At 31.9% G+C, this 20,875-nt stretch overlaps 1 protein-coding gene across 1 annotated transcript; it reads right to left on the bottom strand.

The window, feature by feature from the left end:
• Positions 1–414: 414 nt before the first annotated feature.
• Positions 415–3,568, bottom strand: LOC139872512 (cytochrome P450 78A7-like). Its single transcript, XM_071860403.1, has 2 exons — positions 2,564–3,568; positions 415–1,231 (listed from the first exon to the last, which is right to left on the bottom strand). Exons 1-2 carry the CDS (start codon positions 3,566–3,568, stop codon positions 596–598), a joined length of 1,641 nt encoding a protein of 546 aa, XP_071716504.1. The 3' UTR covers positions 415–595.
• Positions 3,569–20,875: the final 17,307 nt, after the last annotated feature.

Genomic DNA, 20,875 nt, shown 5'->3' on the forward strand with positions numbered 1-20,875 from the left:
CCACAATTCTATTAATAATGTTCCATATATTCCTTGAAAATGGGTATGCATATAATCTCTCCATAATATCATGTAATACATCTGGCAACCCCCTAAAAAGCATTTTACCTTTAACTGCTTTCCATATCTCATCAACATATGTACATCTAAAGAAAGATGCTCATTTGAACATAGAGATAAAATTTGAATGTACCATAAAATTTGAAGCTACAATGGAGAAATGTGACAATATATATTCTATGAATTTTTGTCCAATACTCCAAACTTTTTTAGAGTGTAGAGTCAAATTCAATACTTATCCATCAATCAGTATAACTTTCAGCCATTTGAAATAGTATATAACAAATTATATTATCACAACTTAAAGTACAGATAACTTCTTAATGTTGACAACTTGACATACAATTACGAGTACTGTATTATATATAATATAATATAACGATAAAGATATAAAGAAAGTAACGACACACTTTACAATACGGTATAGTACGTATATGCCCTCTCAATTCTTTATTTTATAATACCTTAATTACCCCTAAAGGTTGAAAAGAGAGTACTTTAATTAGGACACATTAATCAACTCAAAGATGCTTAATTAAATCGCACCATGCACTTCATTCCTTGATACAACTTTTGCACATAGAGGTTCCTTCATTTCACAAGACAGCTTCAAGACCTCAGTTAGGTTAACCGGTTGAGCAATATCTTGAACCCACACGAACTTATGCACCAACATAGCCACCCACTGGCTAACCGTGACCATACCAAGGTTCATACCAGGGCAAACCCTTCGGCCTGCTCCAAACGGAGCAAGCCTAAGGTCACTACCCCTTATGTCCACATTTGAACCACCGGCACATGGTAAGAACCTCTCCGGCTCAAACACGTAAGGACGTTCCCATACGTCCAAGTTATGTGTGATGGCCCACATGTTCACCATAGCAGAAGTGTTACTTGGAATAACCATGCCATTGGTTAGATGGACGTCCGATGTAGAAAGACGAGCCCATGAAAGGAGTGGGCCAGGTGGGTGAACGCGCAGGGTCTCTTTAATAACAGCTTGAAGGTAGGGAAGTTTGATTATCGTTGCGTCATCAATTACTCCCTCAGAGCCCATGATTGTGTCAAGTTCGAATCGGAGCTTTGATTGAATGTCTTGATGTAGTACTAATTCAGCCATGACCCATTCAGTTAAAAGAGCAACCGTATCAGTCCCTCGAAATATCATTTCCTGTAAATTGTCAAATATACATTATGTTAAATAATGTATATTATTACTTTAAATAATTTTATCTCATTTGTTACTTTAAGTCATATATGTTAAATAAATTCAGTCAAAACTTGAACAAATAGACTATTATTAAATTATCTTTAATTTAACAAAAATGTTTAAGAGCAATTATTTTGAGAATGTACAATTTTGATAAGGACAACCTTGAATTCAAATGACAACGATATATAATACTTATAAATACATGGATTGAAAGAGTTTAATTATAATTAAGTTGATTGTTACCCACGCAAGATCTTTATGTTTCTCAAAATTTGGTCGGCAAGACGGATCTTGAAAAAATGTTTTTATTCGCATTGTCGATAACTTCTAAAGTCCACGTTATGCAATTAATTAATATGTTTCTGTTGAAGACTATTTGATTGAAACATGTATTACGATTATATTGTTAGTTTAGGATGGAAACACACTTTTTGATGGGACCTACAATACTATTATGTCTTTGTACTTTCCGATGTAATAGCTAGTAACAATCTAACAGCACAAAATTTTGTCTTAATCTAGTATTAAAAAAAACATATAACCTTTTCCAATTTTACGACTAATAAAAACAAGTGTATATGCACCAAAAAATAACCGAATCAAAAGGAAGATTTACTTTACGCATATAATTACTAGGATTTAGAAATGAAATATGAGATAACATATATGCAAGGAACATTGAGTTGTAGCTCAACTAGTAGTGATCTGTCTTTCTTAGCAACTACGGGAAATGAACGCGTTGATGGTTTAGTCCCCGGATGATTCCAAACTGATGTTCAATAAAACATATATGCAAGGATGTTGACCAAGGGTGTAATGACTCCAACTACTCGAGAGCTAGTCGAGCTCGACTTACTAAAAGCTCGATTCGAGTCGAGTTTAAACGAACTACAGGTTGAATTCGTACAGATTTTGAAGATCGTTAAGTAAACAAGCTCTAACTCTTAATTATATCGATCTCGAAAAACTTCATGAGCTAAACGGGTCTTTCATTATGTACGTTAATCATTAATTATTTTATAATTATATATGATATAAATATAATTTTAAAAAACAACTAGAATATATATTAAATAGCAGAACTCAAGTCGAGTTCATGGCATGTATGACGTCAAACAAGTAAAGCCCGAGCTTAATATTAAGCTCAAAATGAGCCCGAATTGAGTTCGAGCTCTTTAAATTTGGACGAGCTAAACTAGAGTCTAATTGAGTTTGAGTTCGACTCCACTCGCTTACACCCAAATATTGAGTATGCTCAAATATATATAAGATCGAAAGCAAGTTACTAACCCAAAGAATGGCCACCATATCATCCTCGGTAGGCTTCTCTTTGCTATCTAAAGAGAGCAAAACATCAACGAAGTCCGAACTCTCACTGGTATTCCCTAAGCCTTTGAGTTTGTGCTCATCGATAATCTTTTTGACAAAGTTCGTGATTCGCGGAACAAGAGCCATACATCGTTCCTTAACACGAAAAGGGTCATAAAAGTAGTTCAACCACGGTAAGTGATCAGACCAATTAAATGCCCCTAAAAGCTCAAACCCTTCCCTTACCATTTCTTGAAGTTCCAAAATTTGAGTAGCATTGCTAAATATGTTGTATCTTTTACCAAAAACAATTTCCATTATATTGTTTAAAGAAGCATCTTGCAAGTGTTTTCTTAGTGCCACAAAACCATGCGAGGATTGTTCTTTACCAATATTATTTAAGAGTGATTCGCATTCTAGCCAACGTGAAGGTTCGTGTAAAGATAGGTGCTTTGGAGAAAAGAGATGAGATGATGATATTTTTCTTAGGAGTCTCCAATAGGCTCCATTGGGTGCAAACCCAATAGCTCGGTTAAACATGAGTAAACGAGCCGACTGCTTGATAGGACGGTTTGCAAAGTGTTGGGAAGTTAAGATTTCACGCGACGTTTGTGGGTCCGACGCAATTACAGTAGGGGTTGACCCTAAGCTGATAGCCATGAGTTGGGTGGTTGCATGGCTAGTACTAGCCATGGATGCAAGGGTTCGATGAGGTAACCCTTGGGCCAAACTTATCAAGCTCCCAAAGATCGGAAGTGATGAAGGTGATGGAATGGAAACATGGCCCATACAATTGCGGCCATGTTTCCATGCTGGACCTCCATGAGATGATAGAGTCCATGTCACAACAACTAGAGTTACAAATGCTATTAAAACATATAGCAATACTAGAGAGATGTTAAAGTTAATGTTAAGAATTGCAAGGTTAGTAATGGTGCACCAAGTGAACATGTCTTCATGAAGGAATGAGTTCATGGTTGTTGCCATTTGAGAATGAGAGATGGTTTGGGTTGAGGTTTGATATATGACGATGATGGCTGTTTAAATAGGTAACATGTTGTGAGTTAGGAAGCAAGCAATGGGTTTGAAATTTTTAAGAATTCAATTCCTAGGTTATCTAAAAAGTGGCAATATCTATGTGCTTTTTGATTTGTGTGCTTACTTTTTAATAAAGATATTTATTTTTAAAAATAGATCCAATCAAAACCTAGATTTCAAGGCCACGTAATTATATTTTAACGGTTAATTAGGTAGTACGTATTACGAAAGAAATTACACGTCGTAATAAAAACACACATATAGATATTGGTTTTTAGAAAAACAACCTCACGGCTTACACGTAGTGACTATTACACAATATATCCAAATCCAAATCCAAATCAAGATAATATAACGAATATGAGTTTCGTTATTGTTTCTCTCCATCGTACACATTAAAATGCATTTAATAAATTACTCGTATATAGTTATAGGTAATTCGAATACATTAGAGGGCGTGGTTTGATGATAATATTTTTAATTAATACAGTATAGCAATAAACATATTAGCAGGTTATTTCTGAAATTAAATATAAGACTCTTAAAAGTGTGTATATATATATATATATATATATATATATATATATATATATATATATATATATATATATATATATATATATATATCGTAGAAGGATCAAATAAGAACTTTTTTGTGTGAGAACCCTGAGAACTCAAAAATACACTAAAATTCGAGCAAAAATGGGAAATTCAAGCAAAAAACTCCATATATATATATATATATATATATATATATATATATATATATATATATATATATATATATATATAGTGGTATGATTAAGAGGGAAGTAACCATTCGGGGGGAAGTGGGGGGAAGCAAAAACTTTTTTTTTCGTTTTTTGAAAAAACTTTGTTCACGAACATTATAGATGAGATGAAAATATGAACATTTAGTAGAGACACTTTGTGATAAATGTTTTTATTTTGGCGGGAAAACGCTCGAAGAAGTAATATATAACAATTATCGTGTTTTTCGAGCGTATTTTGAGGTTTTAGCTATTGAGGTTTAGATATTAGGGTTTAGATATTAGAGTTTATAGGGTTTAGATATTAGGGTTTAGAAATTTAGGGTTTAGAGTTTAGATTTAGGGTTTAGATTTAGGATTTAGATTGAGTTTTTAACACGAACGGTTTAGAGTTTAGGGTTTAGGGTTTGGTGTTTTGGGTTTATAGAATAAACCCAAAATACCAAACCCTAAACCCTAAATCGGGCTAAATTTTACTTCACAAAACATGAAAAAAATGCGTTCATATTCTTGACGAACAATATTATCTTGAATGTTATTTTTGTCGATCGTTTTCCCGCCGAAAGAATAACATTCATCACGAAGTGTTTTTTCTAAATGTTCATATTTTCGTGTGATCTTGATGCCGGAAAAAAAAAATTCCAAAAAAACGAAGAAAAAAAAATTTGCTTCCCCCCGCTTCCCCCGATTGATTATTTCCCCATTGATCCTGCCTATATATATATATATATATATATATATATATATATATATATATATATATATATATAGTACTCCCTAATACCAGTAGATAGTAATTTACTAAATCAAAAGTTAATTTTGTGAAAAAATCAATTTTATTAAATTAACCTTTTAATGTGTAATACGGAGTACATATTAGCAAACCCAAAAAAATTCAAAGGTAGGTAAAGCCCAAAAAAAAAAAAAAAGAAAAAAAAAAATCGGTAAAAAGTTTAAATAGTTAAAATATATATAGAACATACTACAACTCAATGTTAACTACGTACACTTTATTGATTTAAGGATTTGTTTTTTTTTACTAAAGTGCCTATTTTTTTATTAACATACTAACCAATTACTCCGTATTTCTTCCAACTTATAATAATACATACAGATATAAAAAAATTATTCTTCGTCTGTACTTCATTATTGAACATTTATAGTTGATGTACGTCATGCAATAAGATTCTGGAAAGTATAATAATTGACGTCACTAAAATTCTAAAATACTTCTCAATCCACTTTAACCGTCTAGTACGTGCCATTATATAAATTTATTTGATTAAGTAACTATAGTTATTTAATCGCTATAGTAATAAGCAACTGTTGGGTTTTAAATGAATAAATTAATCGATACGCAACGTCAGATATATATACCGTACACCTATAATTGCAAATATTAAGGTTTTTTTTTTTTTGGTAAATAATATTCTACTCGGTAAATATATTAAACTAGTGAAATGACCCGTGAAACCACGGGTTTGTTTAAACGAAACAGTTTAATGATATATTTTAGGTATTAAGTGAACGTAAATGTTAATGTTATTTAGTTTAATGACCCGTGGAACCACATAGTCCGACTAAGAAACTCGTCAGCTGAACATTTCATCAAACACCTAAAATACATATTAAACAATCCATATCGAATCATAAGAGATTATATTGGTTGTCATTTTATTTTAAAAGTGTAAATTCCTAACTTTTATACATTCTCATACTAAATTCAAAATAATTAATTAAAATAATTTAATTTTAATAATTAAAATAATTATTAATAAAATTTAATAATAATAATAATTAATTAATAAGAATTAATTTTAATTTAGAATTATTTGAATTAATAACATCATCTACCATGCTTAGATTTTTTTCTTTGTCTTTTTGATTTTTTCTTAACAAATAAATTAATCTAATAATGACATCATCATTATAGCATTTTAATATTAACTATAGATGGATTCAAAAGATTACAAAGTTTGCAATCTCTATGAAGTAAACTTGACGACACAAAGGGCACAACGAGATACTTTACTGGCAGCTTACCCTCTTCGGGAAAAAAAACTCCGAAAATCGCTTCCTTTACCCCATTAGACACATTAGCAAAAAAAGCCGTACTTTTTGCTAAACTCGAAGCCAAACCTGAACATTTTTTAAACTCATCCAATGCGCTTTGAATGACAGAAACCGACCCAATATTTGCATAAGAAAAAATAAATAGATCATCCGCAAAACATAAATAATAATGTCACGATGCTCACATTTTGAGTGGTAGCGAAATTCATCAGCTACATTAGCATGACGATTCAACATCAAAGTCAAAACTTCCATCACAAGCGTAAACAAATATGGGGACAACGGGTCACCTTGTCTAAGCCCTAGTTTGCCACGAAAATAGCCGTGAAGCGTGCCATTAACACAAAAAGGAATACGACGTAGAACGAACACATGTCATGATCCAACCCACCATCTTGCTTGGAAATCCAAATCGACACAACATCACCTCTAAAAAATATCAATCAACAGTGTCATACGCTTTTTTAATATCAATCTTGAACGCAATATCACCTTGAAAATAATAAGGTTTTGCTAAAACAATAAAAAAGCAAGGCTATACAATCTAATTCAAATTACTCAGTATATAATTTTAACTTATATATTATAAAAATAATAATGAAATGAAATATTAATCAACAAGGTCCGTACGTGTGCGCAATACAAATGACTTAAGGGGTGTTTGGATTTGCATTTTGAAACTGATTATGCGTTTTAAATAATTATAATCAAATAATCAGCTGCAGCAAAATGTGTTTCGATAAATTGTGTTTAGATTTTGTTAGTCTGAAATCTAGCTAAGATCGATCGGTTTTGTTAGTGTAAGTGGATTTAGTTGTTAAGAACAAATAATATGATGATAAGGTTGAGAGATTGATACTTACAAGTAGTGAAATGTGTGAATAACTCAACTAAAGAGTAAAATGGGTGGGAGATTGCTTTATATACTAGCAATCTCCTTTAGTTACATGGATAGTAATTAATGATAATTACCATAGAAAACTAACTAGCTAACTATTACATAGTTACTATTACATCAATACTAACTAAAACCACATACCACATATAATAGACAATATTCATTGTCAACAATTTTCCCCTTGGCATGGGGTTTTCAAAACAATGTTAAATGTCAACAATTTTCCCTTTATCAATAGTCTTCCCCTTGATTATCAAAAATTAGTCCTTGATGTGGGGTTTTCAGAAGATGTAACCCTCCTTTAATCATTCTCTTGCAGTTTCTTGTGCAGCCTTCTTCTGGACTTTGATTTCGGTTTGAAGCTATGAAGCTTTTGATGCTATCAGCTTTGAACACGAACTTTTACACATAGGATGAACTGATCTGGGTGTGTTATGATTGATTTGTTATGTCATCTTCTTTAGTTCGGGCGAAGAGGTCTTGATCTTTGACTTTCAACCATCTTTATGAAATGCTGAGAGGGTCTTGAAAGTAGCTTGATATGATCTTGTGTAAACCTCTTTTGCTCCCCCTCAAATGTTGAGTCGTCTTTTTCATGATCGTGATTGATTTGTTTTTGACTCGTGTTTCATTCGCTCCGCATGATGAATATGGTGTACCATGTTCAGCATGTGTAGCACGAATATGGCATCCCGTGTTCATCCTAAAATAGCAGATAGAGAATATATGTTACCGCCAGAGAGGGAACGTGTACCTGCTAAGAAGAGACAAAGAGGTTAAGGTAAAGGTTAAGGTAAACAAAAAGTCATATGGATGTTAAATTTTAGTCAACTTTGTATAGCTTGCATAGTAATATTTTACACTATAAATAGGCATGTATGGTAGCCATTTAATTGTGTACCATTTCTCTTGAAATATCAATATTAATATTTCTTCTCTCTTTGTTCTTATATATAATTACATATTTAAGTAGTTAATAGGCCACTAAAGGTAGTTATAAGCCTACTGAATTATAACACGTTATCAGCACGAAGTGCTCCGTATAATCAAGGTTTATCTAAGCAAGCACAAGTCACTAATCAAGGTAAGAAATTCTTTAACGATATCTTCTATTATTTATTAGTAAGGTAAATATTATTATCATCATAAGCAGGGGCGGATCTTTGGGGGGACATGGAGGGTGTTGGCCCTCCCAAAATCATGAACAAGTAGTGATATATTATTAATTTGTTGTGGATGAAAAAAAAATCGAGATTAATTTTAATGGAGTTTTCAAGATTTTAAGATGGTGATACAGAGAAGTAAGAATGAGGAGATGAAGTAGATGTAATTTTAGAAAAGAAGCGTACTTTTAGTTTTCTTTAACTCAATTCCCCCTTTAAGTTTTAAAAGATATTCACTATCAACCCTTTCAAAATTATCTCTTCTCTATTCTAATTAAAATATACGGAGTATGTAGTATGAAACAAATAATAACTCAAAGATATTAATTGCAAGACTTTTATATTGAACGGCCGTAGTTTTAATTACATACATGAATTATATCCGGTAGAAGAAATTAATTTACTGCAAGCTAGTGATACATGCGTGAGGAAGTGTAATCAACATTAAAAAAAATAACGTTATTAATTTGTATTTCAAAAAAGTCTTTTAACACTTCATAAATTATTTTTCTTTTATACATAGGTTTTCTACTTGCTATATTTTACTTTTCAAAAACACGATCGCTAAAATAGGTTGGACAACTTGTAGTCAAACTATGTTTTACGTTTCAAAATTTTTTTGGCCCCTCTACATAATTGTTTCAAGATCCGCCACTGATCATAAGTAAAATTATATTTCTGTAATCTAACTTTTATTAACTTCACTAACATTTATATTTATGTTATTTAAGTTATATATGGTCGGTTATACCGCCTGAATTATATTTATGTAATCTAACTTTTTTTTTTAACTTCACTAACATTTATATTTATGTTATTTAAGTTATATATGGTCGGTTATACCGCCTGAATTATATTTATGTAATCTAACTTTTTTTTTAACTTCACTAACATTTATATTTATGTTATTTAAGTTATATATGGTCGGTTATACCGCCTGAATTATATTTATGTAATCTAACTTTTATTAACTTCACTAACATTTATATTTATGTTATTTAAGTTATATATGGTCGGTTATACCGCCTGAATTATATTTATGTAATCTAACTTTTTTTTTTTAACTTCACTAACATTTATATTTATGTTATTTAAGTTATATATGGTCGGTTATACCGCCTGAATTATATTTATGTAATCTAACTTTTTTTTAACTTCACTAACATTTATATTTATGTTATTTAAGTTATATATGGTCGGTTATACCGCCTGAATTATATTTCTGTAATCTAACTCTTATTAACTTCACTAACATTTATATTTATGTTATCTAACATTTATGATTACTTATGCAATTAATCATTATTTATTTCATGCATACTAATGTTTATTCTTAAAATTTATTATTTATGCATAATATGTTTATTCTCTTAATCTTCGTATTTATACTAAACGTAATTATACTAAATGTATTTATAGTAATCGTATTTGTACTAATAAAATTCTTTTATTAAAATTATTATTAATACAACGAGTACATAACAGTCGTTAACGTCAACTAACGACGTTACAACGGTCATATATACATAACGGTTGTTAACGTCAACTGACGACGTTAAAACGACTATATTTTTCAAATATAAAATAAACATCTCTGTTTTCACATTTTCACAAATCAATCTTCATTTTCTCAGATTACCACTCTAAAAAAAAAAGTTTTTGTAAAGATGATTCACACAAGGATGATTTTTCCTATTGTATTGGTCATACTTACTATCATCATTGTTGCTAATATACCACCGGGTGAACCTATATTCTATCATGCTCTTGTGATTTTATCATTTGTAATCATGTCATTATTCTGTTGTTTGCTACTTATGAATTTAAAATGATTCTAATTTCATTTTATTATTTGTCGATGAATAGAATTTGATTATGATTATTATTTATGTTGTTCATTTTTTTTAGAAAATGTCGAATTTAAAAAGGCTTAAATTTACTCCTTTAGAATCAAGTGGGAACAACTACTTAACATGGGTTATGAATGTAGAAAAACATCTCGAATCAATTAGTTTTTTAGAAACCCTGAATGAAAATAACAATTGTTCCGAACAAGAGAAAGTAATAGCAAGTATTTTTCTTAGCAAACATATTCACGAGTCCTTAAAATCTACATATTATATGGTCAAAGATCCAAGTGTATTATTGAAAATACTCAAAGATAGATACGATATTAATTATCAAGAAATAACGGTGATCCATGAAAGAATAAAATTGAAGATGTTAGTAGACGCTCTTATAAGAATCCCGGATATTCTTATTAATGATCTGGTAATGTGGATCATCAGTCTAGTATTTCTTGAATACATGAACATCTTGTTTAGCTCTACAAATAAGCCCCAAAAAAGCAAAGAAAACGAGAGTGAATCTGTTGAAAAATCTTGATTAAATAAACCTGAGCTACCTTGAGACTTGAATGGTTTGAATTTTCTAAGATGCCTAGCTTGTTATGTATCACTTATAAATAAATGGTTTTAGACCATAACGCATATGTTTATTAAGTGTTATCTTTTATATACTTCAGATTGTAACTTGTTTGCAGGTAATATAATTTGATTATCTTGCTGAAATATAACTCATTATTTGCTTATCTTATTTGAAGTTTTAGTATAATCCTACTGAAATACAACATCAATTAAATGGTAAAGACCTATGTATTGCAGATAGTGGTAACATATACACTATGATCAAATCTAAGAAATATTTCATTGATTTAAATCAAATGAAGGAATTATAAATACTATATCAGGTCTTGCAAACTTGATATAAGGAATGAAAAAGCGCAACGAATATGATTAAAAGCGCATATGATGAAAAGCGCATATGATGAAAAGCGCAGCGCATATGATTAAAAGCGCATATGGTGAAAAGGATATATGATGAAAAGCGCATATGGTGATTAATGCAAAAGCGCATATGGTGATTAATGAAAAGCACATATGGTGATTAATGAAAAGCACATATGGTGATTAATGAAAAAGCACATATGGTAATTAATGAAAAGCACATATGGTGATTAATGAAATGAATATTGAGAAAGAATCACCAATGTTTCTTGAAAGAATTCAAGGTTATATATATGGACCAATTCATCCATCATGTGGACCATTTTGATATTTCATGGTTCTAATAGACGCATCTAGCGGATGGTCTCATGTTTGTGTGTTATCAAGCCATAATATGGCATTTGCAAAGTTTCTTGTACAAATTATTAAATTGAGAACACGTTATTCTGATTACGCCATTAAAAAGGATGAGACTTAATAATGCTGGTGAGTTAACATCTCAAGCATTTAATGATTATTATATGTCTACATGGATTGTTGTTGAACATCCAGTTGCTCATGTGCATACACAAAATTGGTTTAGCTGAATCAATAGATAAACGCTTGCAGCTAATAACTAGATAATTGGTAATAAGTACAAAACTCTCAATATTTATATGGGGACATGTAAATTTACATGATGCGACATTAATTCGCATTAAACCAAGTGCAAGTCATAAATATTCTCCATTACCAACTTAATTTTGGTCGAGAGCCAAATACTTTACACCTTAGAACATTGGTTGTGCAGTGTATGTTCCAATTGTATCACCACAACACAATAAAATGGTTCTTCAAAGAAAGATGGTAATATATTTTGGATATAAAACATCTTCAATCATAAGATATATTGAACCCATGATGGGTGATGTTTTTACAACAAGTTTTGCTGATTGTCATTTTAATGAAACATTGTTCCCTAGATTAGGGGGAGAAATGAAAAATAAAGTAAATGATGTTTCATGGTATGAACATCAATTAAGGTATCTTGATCCTCGTACAAAAGAATGCGAAATGAAAGTTCAAAAAATAATGCATATGCAAGAACTTGTAAATCAATTACCTGATGCATTTACAGATATAAAAAGATTGACTAAATCATATATACCAGCAGTAAATGCTCCAGCTCGAACTGAAATTCCAAAAGCTGACAATAAAGTCACTCATGAGTCTTTGCCACGCCTGAAACGTGGGAGACCAATTGGTTCTACAGATAAAAATCCTCGAAAAAGAAAATCAGCTGATAATGAGGTAAAAGAAAGTGTTCAAGAAGAACCACAAATCAATACTCCTTCTGCAGAGGAGATTGATGATGTCAATAAGGAAATTGCAATCAATTATGCACATTAAAAAAAAAAAAATTATGGAACCAAAATGAAATGAAAAATCTTGATGAGATATTTTCATATAATGTTGCATATGACATCATGAATGATGATGATGATCAAGAACCAAAATCTGTCATTAAATGTCAAAATAGACACGATGAGCTCAATAGAAAGAAACAATACGAGCTAAATTTGAATCGCTCAATAAAGAAAAGTTTTCATATCAATAGTTATCATTGTGAAATATATGGAATATAAATGAATTTTTATCCGAAAAAGAAATGAGAAAAATGAAGTTACAAGGTAAAGATAGATTTGTAACTCAAAACTTCTCTCAAAGACCAGAAATTGATTATGAGAAAACTTATTCTCTTGTTATGGATGAAATTACTTAATCAGCCTGGCAATTTCTAAAGATTTAGAAATACATCTAATGGATGTTATTACTACTTATTTAAATGAATCACTTGATTGTGATATATACATGAATATACATGAAGGATTTAAGGTATCGGAAGCATCAAATGCAAAATCCAATGAAATGTATTCCATTAAATCACAAAGGTCTTTATACGGGTTGAAACAACCTGGTCGCATGTGGTATACCCGATTAAGTGATTACTTGATAAGCAAAGGGTACACAAATAATCTTATTTTCCCATGTGTTTTCATTAAGAAAACAACATCCGGATATGTGATTATAGCTGTTTATGTCAATGATCTTAACATCATAGGTACAAATAAAGAGATTCATGAAGTCATTCAACTTCTAAAGAAAGAATTTGAAATGAAAGATCTCGGAAAAACCAAGTATTGCCTTGGTTTATAAATTGAGCATATGCCTAATGATTTACTTATACATCAAACAGCTTATACAGAAAAGATTTTAAAACGTTTTCAATATGGACAAGGCAAAACCATTAACTACTCTTATGGTTGTTAGATCACTTAATGTTGACACTTATCCATTTCGTTCCTGTGAAGATCATGAAGATATTCTGGGACCATAAGTACCATATCTTAGTGCAATTGGAGCTCTTATGTATCTTACAAATTGTACAAGACCTGACATTTCTTTTGCAGTTAATTTGTTGACAAGGTTCAGCTCAACCCCTACAAAAAGACATTGAAATGGGATCAAGCAGATATTTTGATACCCTTGAGGAACTGCTGATTTAAAATTATTTTATTCTAACGCTTAAAAACAAGATTTGGTTGATTATGTATATGCAGGTCATTCATTAAATCCTCATAAAGATAAATCTCAAACTCAGTATGTATTCCTAAATGGAGGTACCACAAAATCATGGCGTTCTTAAAACAAACACTTGTTACAACATCATCAAATCATGACAAAGTGATTGCATTATATGAAACTACTCGAAAATGTGTTTGGTTGAGATCAATGACACAAATCATTATTGATTCTTATGGAATAGAACGCTATAAAAGACCAACAACTATCTTCACCAACAACTGTATATTAAGATAATGCAGCTTGCATAATACAAATGAAAGAAGAGTATCAAAAGTGACAGAACAAAATATAAATGCTGATGAGGCGCCAAAGCCATAGACTGTCTAAACGGTCATAAGTTTGATGGAAAAGAATGGAATGTTGGTAAGGCTCGGAAAAGACTAAAAGGGAATAGGAATTGAAACAAGGGTTTAAGCAAACCATGAAGGAGACTGTAGACAAATCACAGGGGCTAAACTTGTACATAAAAAATTTAGATAATAAAGTTTCAGATAAAAACCTCAGATTCTTCTCATATAAGACAACCAGATTAAAATGAGATACATTCAATCAATAACTCTGCTGATCTTTATACCAAAGCACTGTTAACCGCTGTTTTCAGAACACACGTTCACAATATTGGCATGAAGCAAGTTCAAAATATGTGACGACTCAGCGATGTCTACTTGAGGGGGAGTCAACTCTATACTGCACTCTTTTTCCCTTGACTAAAGTTTTTATCCCACTGGGTTTTTCTTTAGCAAGGTTTTTAATGAGACAGTACTAGTTGCACTCTAATAAAATTGATCATCCAATGGGGAATGTTATAATATGAGTACAAAAAGTCATATGGATGATAAATTTTAGTCAACTTTGTATAGCTTGCATAGTAATATTTTACACTATAAATAGGTATGTATGGTAGCCATTTAATTGTGTACCATTTCTCTTGAAATATCAATATTAATATTTCTTCTCTCTTTGTTCTTATATATAATTACATATTTAAGTAGTTAATAGGCCACTAAAGGTAGTTATAAGCCTACTGAATTATAACACTCAATCCACTTTAACCGTCTAGTACGTGCCATTATATAAATTTATTTGATTAAGTAACTATAGTTATTTAATCGCTATAGTAATAAGCAACTGTTGGGTTTTAAATGAATAAATTAATCGATACGCAACGTCAGATATATATACCGTACACCTATAATTGCAAATATTAAGGTTTTTTTTGGTAAATAATATTCTACTCGGTAAATATATTAAACTAGTGAAATGACCCGTGAAACCACGGGTTTGTTTAAACGAAACAGTTTAATGATATATTTTAGGTATTAAGTGAACGTAAATGTTAATGTTATTTAGTTTAATGACCCGTGGAACCACATAGTCCGACTAAGAAACTCGTCAGCTGAACATTTCATCAAACACCTAAAATACATATTAAACAATCCATATCCAATCATAAGAGATTATATTGGTTGTCATTTTATTTTAAAAGTGTAAATTCCTAACTTTTATACATTCTCATACTAAATTCAAAATAATTAATTAAAATAATTTAATTTTAATAATTAAAATAATTATTAATAAAATTTAATAATAATAATAATAATTAATTAATAAGAATTAATTTTAATTTAGAATTATTTGGATTAATGACATCATCCACCATGCTTAGATTTTTTTCTTTGTCTTTTTGATTTTTTCTTAACAAATAAATTAATCTAATAATGACATCATCATTATAGCATTTTAATATTAACTATAGATGGATTCAAAAGATTACAAAGTTTGCAATCTCTATGAAGTAAACTTGACGACATAAAGGGCACAACGAGATACTTTACTGGCAGCTTACCCTCTTCGAAAAAAAAAACTCCGAAAATCGCTTCCTTTACCCCATTAGACACATTAGCAAAAAAAGCCGTACTTTTTGCTAAACTCGAAGCCAAACCTGAACATTTTTTAAACTCATCCAATGCGCTTTGAATGACAGAAACCGACCCAATATTTGCATAAGAAAAAATAAATAGATCATCCGCAAAACATAAATAATAATGTCACGATGCTCACATTTTGAGAGGTAGCGAAATTCATCAGCTACATTAGCATGACGATTCAACATCAAAGTCAAAACTTCCATCACAAGCGTAAACAAATATGGGGACAACGGGTCACCTTGTCTAAGCCCTAGTTTGCCACGAAAATAGCCATGAAGCGTGCCATTAACACAAATAGGAATACGACGTAGAACGAACACATGTCATGATCCAACCCACCATCTTGCTTGGAAATCCAAATCGACACAACATCACCTCTAAAAAAATATCAATCAACAGTGTCATACGCTTTTTGAATATCAATCTTGAACGCAATATCACCTTGAAAATAATAAGGTTTTGCTAAAACAAAAAAAAGCAAGGCTATACAATCTAATTCAAATTACTCAGTATATAATTTTAACTTATATATTATAAAAATAATAATGAAATGAAATATTAATCAACAAGGTCCGTACGTGTGCGCAATACAAATGACTTAAGGGGTGTTTGGATTTGCATTTTGAAACTGATTATGCGTTTTAAATAATTATAATCAAATAATCAGCTGCAGCAAAATGTGTTTCGATAAATGGTGTTTAGATTTTGTTAGTCCGAAATCTAGCTAAGATCGATCGGTTTTGTTAGTGTAAGTGGATTTAGTTGTTAAGAACAAATAATATGATGATAAGGTTGAGAGATTGATACTTGCAAGTAGTGAAATGTGTGAATAACTCAACTAAAGAGTAAAATGGGTGGGAGATTGCTTTATATACTAGCAATTTCCTTTAGTTACATGGATAGTAATTAATGATAATTACCATAGAAAACTAACTAGCTAACTATTACATAGTTACTATTACATCAATACTAACTAAAACCACATACCACATATAATAGACAATATTCATTGTCAACAATTTTCCCCTTGGCATGGGGTTTTCAAAACAATGTTAAATGTCAACAATTTTCCCTTTATCAATAGTCTTCCCCTTGATTATCAAAAATTAGTCCTTGATGTGGGGTTTTCAGAAGATGTAACCCTCCCTTAATCATTCTCTTGCAGTTTCTTGTGCAGCCTTCTTCTGGACTTTGATTTCGGTTTGAAGCTATGAAGCTTTTGATGCTATCAGCTTTGAACACGAACTTTTACACATAGGATGAACTGATCTGGGTGTGTTATGATTGATTTGATTTGTCATCTTCTTTAGTTCGGGTGAAGAGGTCTTGATCTTTGACTTTCAACCATCTTTATGAAATGCTGAGAGGGTCTTGAAAGTAGCTTGATATGATCTTGTGTAAACCTCTTTTGCTCCCCCTCAAATGTTGAGTCGTCTTTTTCATGATCGTGATTGATTTGTTTTTGACTCGTGTTTCATTCGCTCCGCATGATGAATATGGTGTACCATGTTCAGCATGTGTAGCACGAATATGGCATCCCGTGTTCATCTTAAAATAGCAGATAGAGAATATATGTTACTGCCAGAGAGGGAACGTGTACCTGCTAAGAAGAGACAAAGAGGTTAAGGTAAAGGTTTGATCCTCAGGGAAAACAGGATCTTCAGAAACCATTTTTGGTTTTGTAAAAATCAAGCTAGTTGTTATACTAGACAGGTTTAAATCAGGCATGCTAGTTGTTACACTAGACAAGTTTTCTGAAACCAAACAGTGTCAGGATTTGGGGACCTCACCGGTATTGGTAGGTCCAAGTTTAACCTCGGTGGATGTTGAGGATGACTGGTCACCGAAGTTCCAGTTGGCGTTAGCAAGCTATCCACCTCCATGATTGAAGTATCATGGGACTTTTGTGCGACTATGCCGCTGTTGGTTATATCAAGCCTTCCAACTGTACCTAACACCGCATTGGTTTCGGTAGAAATCAATGTAATGTAGGAAGATGTTACATCGCGTCCTGAAGTCATTGATATGTCATGAGGTGACACATCTCTTTCAGTTGTTGCACTCTCTAAGGAGTGTGTGTAGTCAAGCTTAAATGATGACTGATTGTTAAGGTGATCATCATTCCGGAGGTCTGATAAATCTACCAAGGTAAGCCTAAGTATTATCATGTTGCCTCTCCGTTGAACAAGACAGATCTCCCTCATCCAGATAAGTCTGACCTATGAACCCTGTTTGACGATGTTTGATGTTGAGGTCCCACCTTATAAATGCAATAAGGCGTTGATAGAGGATTTTCAGCCGATAAGCAGGGTTCCTATTCAAGGTTTTTAGAAACCCCTTCGGCAGTTCGAGACAAAATACACTTAATTTACATCAAATTGTTGGGTCATTCAACATTAGAGGAAGTCATCTAGACACATCCTCCTGAGGCAGTCACTAGGACACATCCTCCATCATTTGATGACTATTTTGTTTGAGGCAGTCATCTAGACACATCCTCTTGAGGCAGTCACCAGGACACATCCTCCGTCATTACTGACATTTGAAACTTTAGACTCCCCTTTATAGTTGCACATTTTAGCTTTGTGATATCGGCTAAAAAGTCACATTTTCACCTCGGTATTGAGGCCCGAAAACAATAAAGTTTCAAGCTTTATCGCCAAAATACTCGCTTCGTCGGTTAAAATTGAAGATCAAGTAATTACGAAGATGGTGCAAAAAGAATCAAGAGAATCGGAATGAAGATTCTAGAGCGAAAATGCTAAAATACAAGAAACCAAGCTACGATCAAGGAAATCAAGTTACGATCCCGTGAAATTAGCAAGCCAAACGGCCTGCCAAACGGCATGCCATAATGAAAAAAGGCTTACTAAACGGCCCAAGCAAACAGGCATCAGAAACGTGCCACCATTGCAAATAGGCCCTGCAAACGGCTTGCCAAACGGCCTGCCAGCCGTTTGCAGGCAAAATCAACTTCTATTCAAAGGCCTTTTGTCATCCATTTTTACACACACTTCAATTCACTTCTTTTTCTCTCTTTCTACAATATTAGTCATACATTCAAGGTCTTCGACTCCGTGCGGGAAACCTAGTACCCGGTGAAGAACGCCGAAGATTGTATTAGGAGTGGTCTGGAGTTTGAAGTTGTCACTTTTGTATTCGGAACTCGTTTAATGAATTGGTACTTCTATCCTTTGTCTTTATAATGTTTTACATTATTGTGCTTTGTGATACTATTGCCATGATTAGCGACTAGTTATCTTTAGTGTATGCTATGATGTAGTCAGTTATAATGCCGAAATAATATTATGGTTTGTGTATGTTGTCAAGATGCTTTCCGATTATGCTTTAAACTCAATCGATTTTCCAACTAATAGAACGTAGTTATTGGCTCTGTTATTGGGAAGTCGCGAACCCCGATTTAGAGTACACTATTTGTGTCACCCCTTGGTAAGAGAAGTCTATCGGATACAATGTAAGTTTGAATGAGGTACACCGGTTGAAGTAAGTCCACCGAGCCTTGCACACCGGTTGGTTAATTAAGGAACTATTTGTTTAAACACATAAAGGATTGGACCGTTAGGATAACCGAACGTGTTCATGGAAGTCAAACCCAACTTGGCCATAGTGTTCTTTATGGTTGAACTCTTTTAAGGGCCTAACTATCTCTTAAACCCAATCATTAACGAAAGCATCAAAACACATCACGTCTCTCGGATATGGCAAACCCTGGATGCTATTCTGCTTAATAAAGTTTCGACCTTTGTGGAACGTTAATATGATGTGCGTAGAGGTGTATATGAAATAACTTTATTTTTACAACGAAATACTATTAAATATGATACAATTTTACACAAGATATTTATTTATTTATAGAATGGATATACCTAAACCTCGCTACAACACTTATAGGCAGTGTACCTAATCGTACAATAGTGTAGTTTTTAGTAAGTCCGGTTCGTTCCACAGGGAAAATCTTTTAAACAAAGCTTAACGCTATATTAGTTTTAATTTATAAAAATACAAATATATAAGTAATATTATTATTATAAAGGGGGGTTTTTACCGTTTAATGACCGGTTTGTCGATTTTTAAAACTTAGTCGCAGTTAAAACCTAATGTAAAATATTAAATAAATAAAACTTAATTTAAAGCGTAAAGTAAATAACGATAATGAAATTGTGATAAATAAAAGTGCGATAAAATAAACTTGCGATAATTAAAAAGTACGATAATTAAAAGTGCAATTAAATACAATAACAATAAATAAAAATGCGATAATTAGAAGTGCAATTAAATATTAAAATAAAGGAATTATGCTTATTTAAACTTCCGTAATCATGATGTTTGACGTGTTGATTTTAGTTTATTCCCATGGGTTAATTGTCCTTTGTCCTGGATTATTTAATATGTCCGTCTGGTTTTTGTCCATAACAGTCCATCAGTCATAAATATAAAGTGCGAGTGTGCTCGTCAAATTATCCTTATACCCGAAGTCAAATATTCTAACTAATTGGGGACTTAAACTGTAACAAGGTCTTAATACTTTGTTTAATAATTACACCAGGATATCGACTGCGTGTAATCCAAGGTTTTAATATTTTGTTATCAATTATGCCAAGTGTCCTTGTACATAATTTCACCCTTGTTTTAATAAGTCCATAGACTATTAATCCATTCCCGTGTCCGGTTAAATGAACGATTATTCGTACATATAAATACCCCGCCCATCGTGTCCGATCGAGTATATATGGTTATTTATAGGGACGTCCAATTGTAAATCTTTATATTAAAATTAAAAAACTATCATTTAGTTAAACAAATATAAAGCCCATTAATAGCCCATAGTCTAATTTCCACAAGTGTCGTTCTTTTGTCCAAACCCAAATTATGGTACAAAGCCCAATTACCCAATTTTAGTAATTAGTCCAACATCATGATTACTTCGTTTTAAATAAGCATAATAATAACTTAGCTACGAGACATTAATGTAAAAAGGTTGAACATAACTTA

Source organism: Rutidosis leptorrhynchoides, chromosome 10 (assembly GCF_046630445.1).
Source record: "Rutidosis leptorrhynchoides isolate AG116_Rl617_1_P2 chromosome 10, CSIRO_AGI_Rlap_v1, whole genome shotgun sequence".
Lineage (NCBI taxonomy): Eukaryota > Viridiplantae > Streptophyta > Magnoliopsida > Asterales > Asteraceae > Rutidosis > Rutidosis leptorrhynchoides.

Bases quoted from the DNA above. Each gene is read 5' to 3' on its own strand.
- LOC139872512 (XM_071860403.1), bottom strand. From the start codon at position 3,568: ATGGCAACAACCATGAACTCATTCCTTCATGAAGACATGTTCACTTGG. The intron at 1,232-2,563 runs GTTAGTAACTTG...GACAATTTACAG, and splicing joins ATATGGTGGCCATTCTTTGG to GAAATGATATTTCGAGGGAC.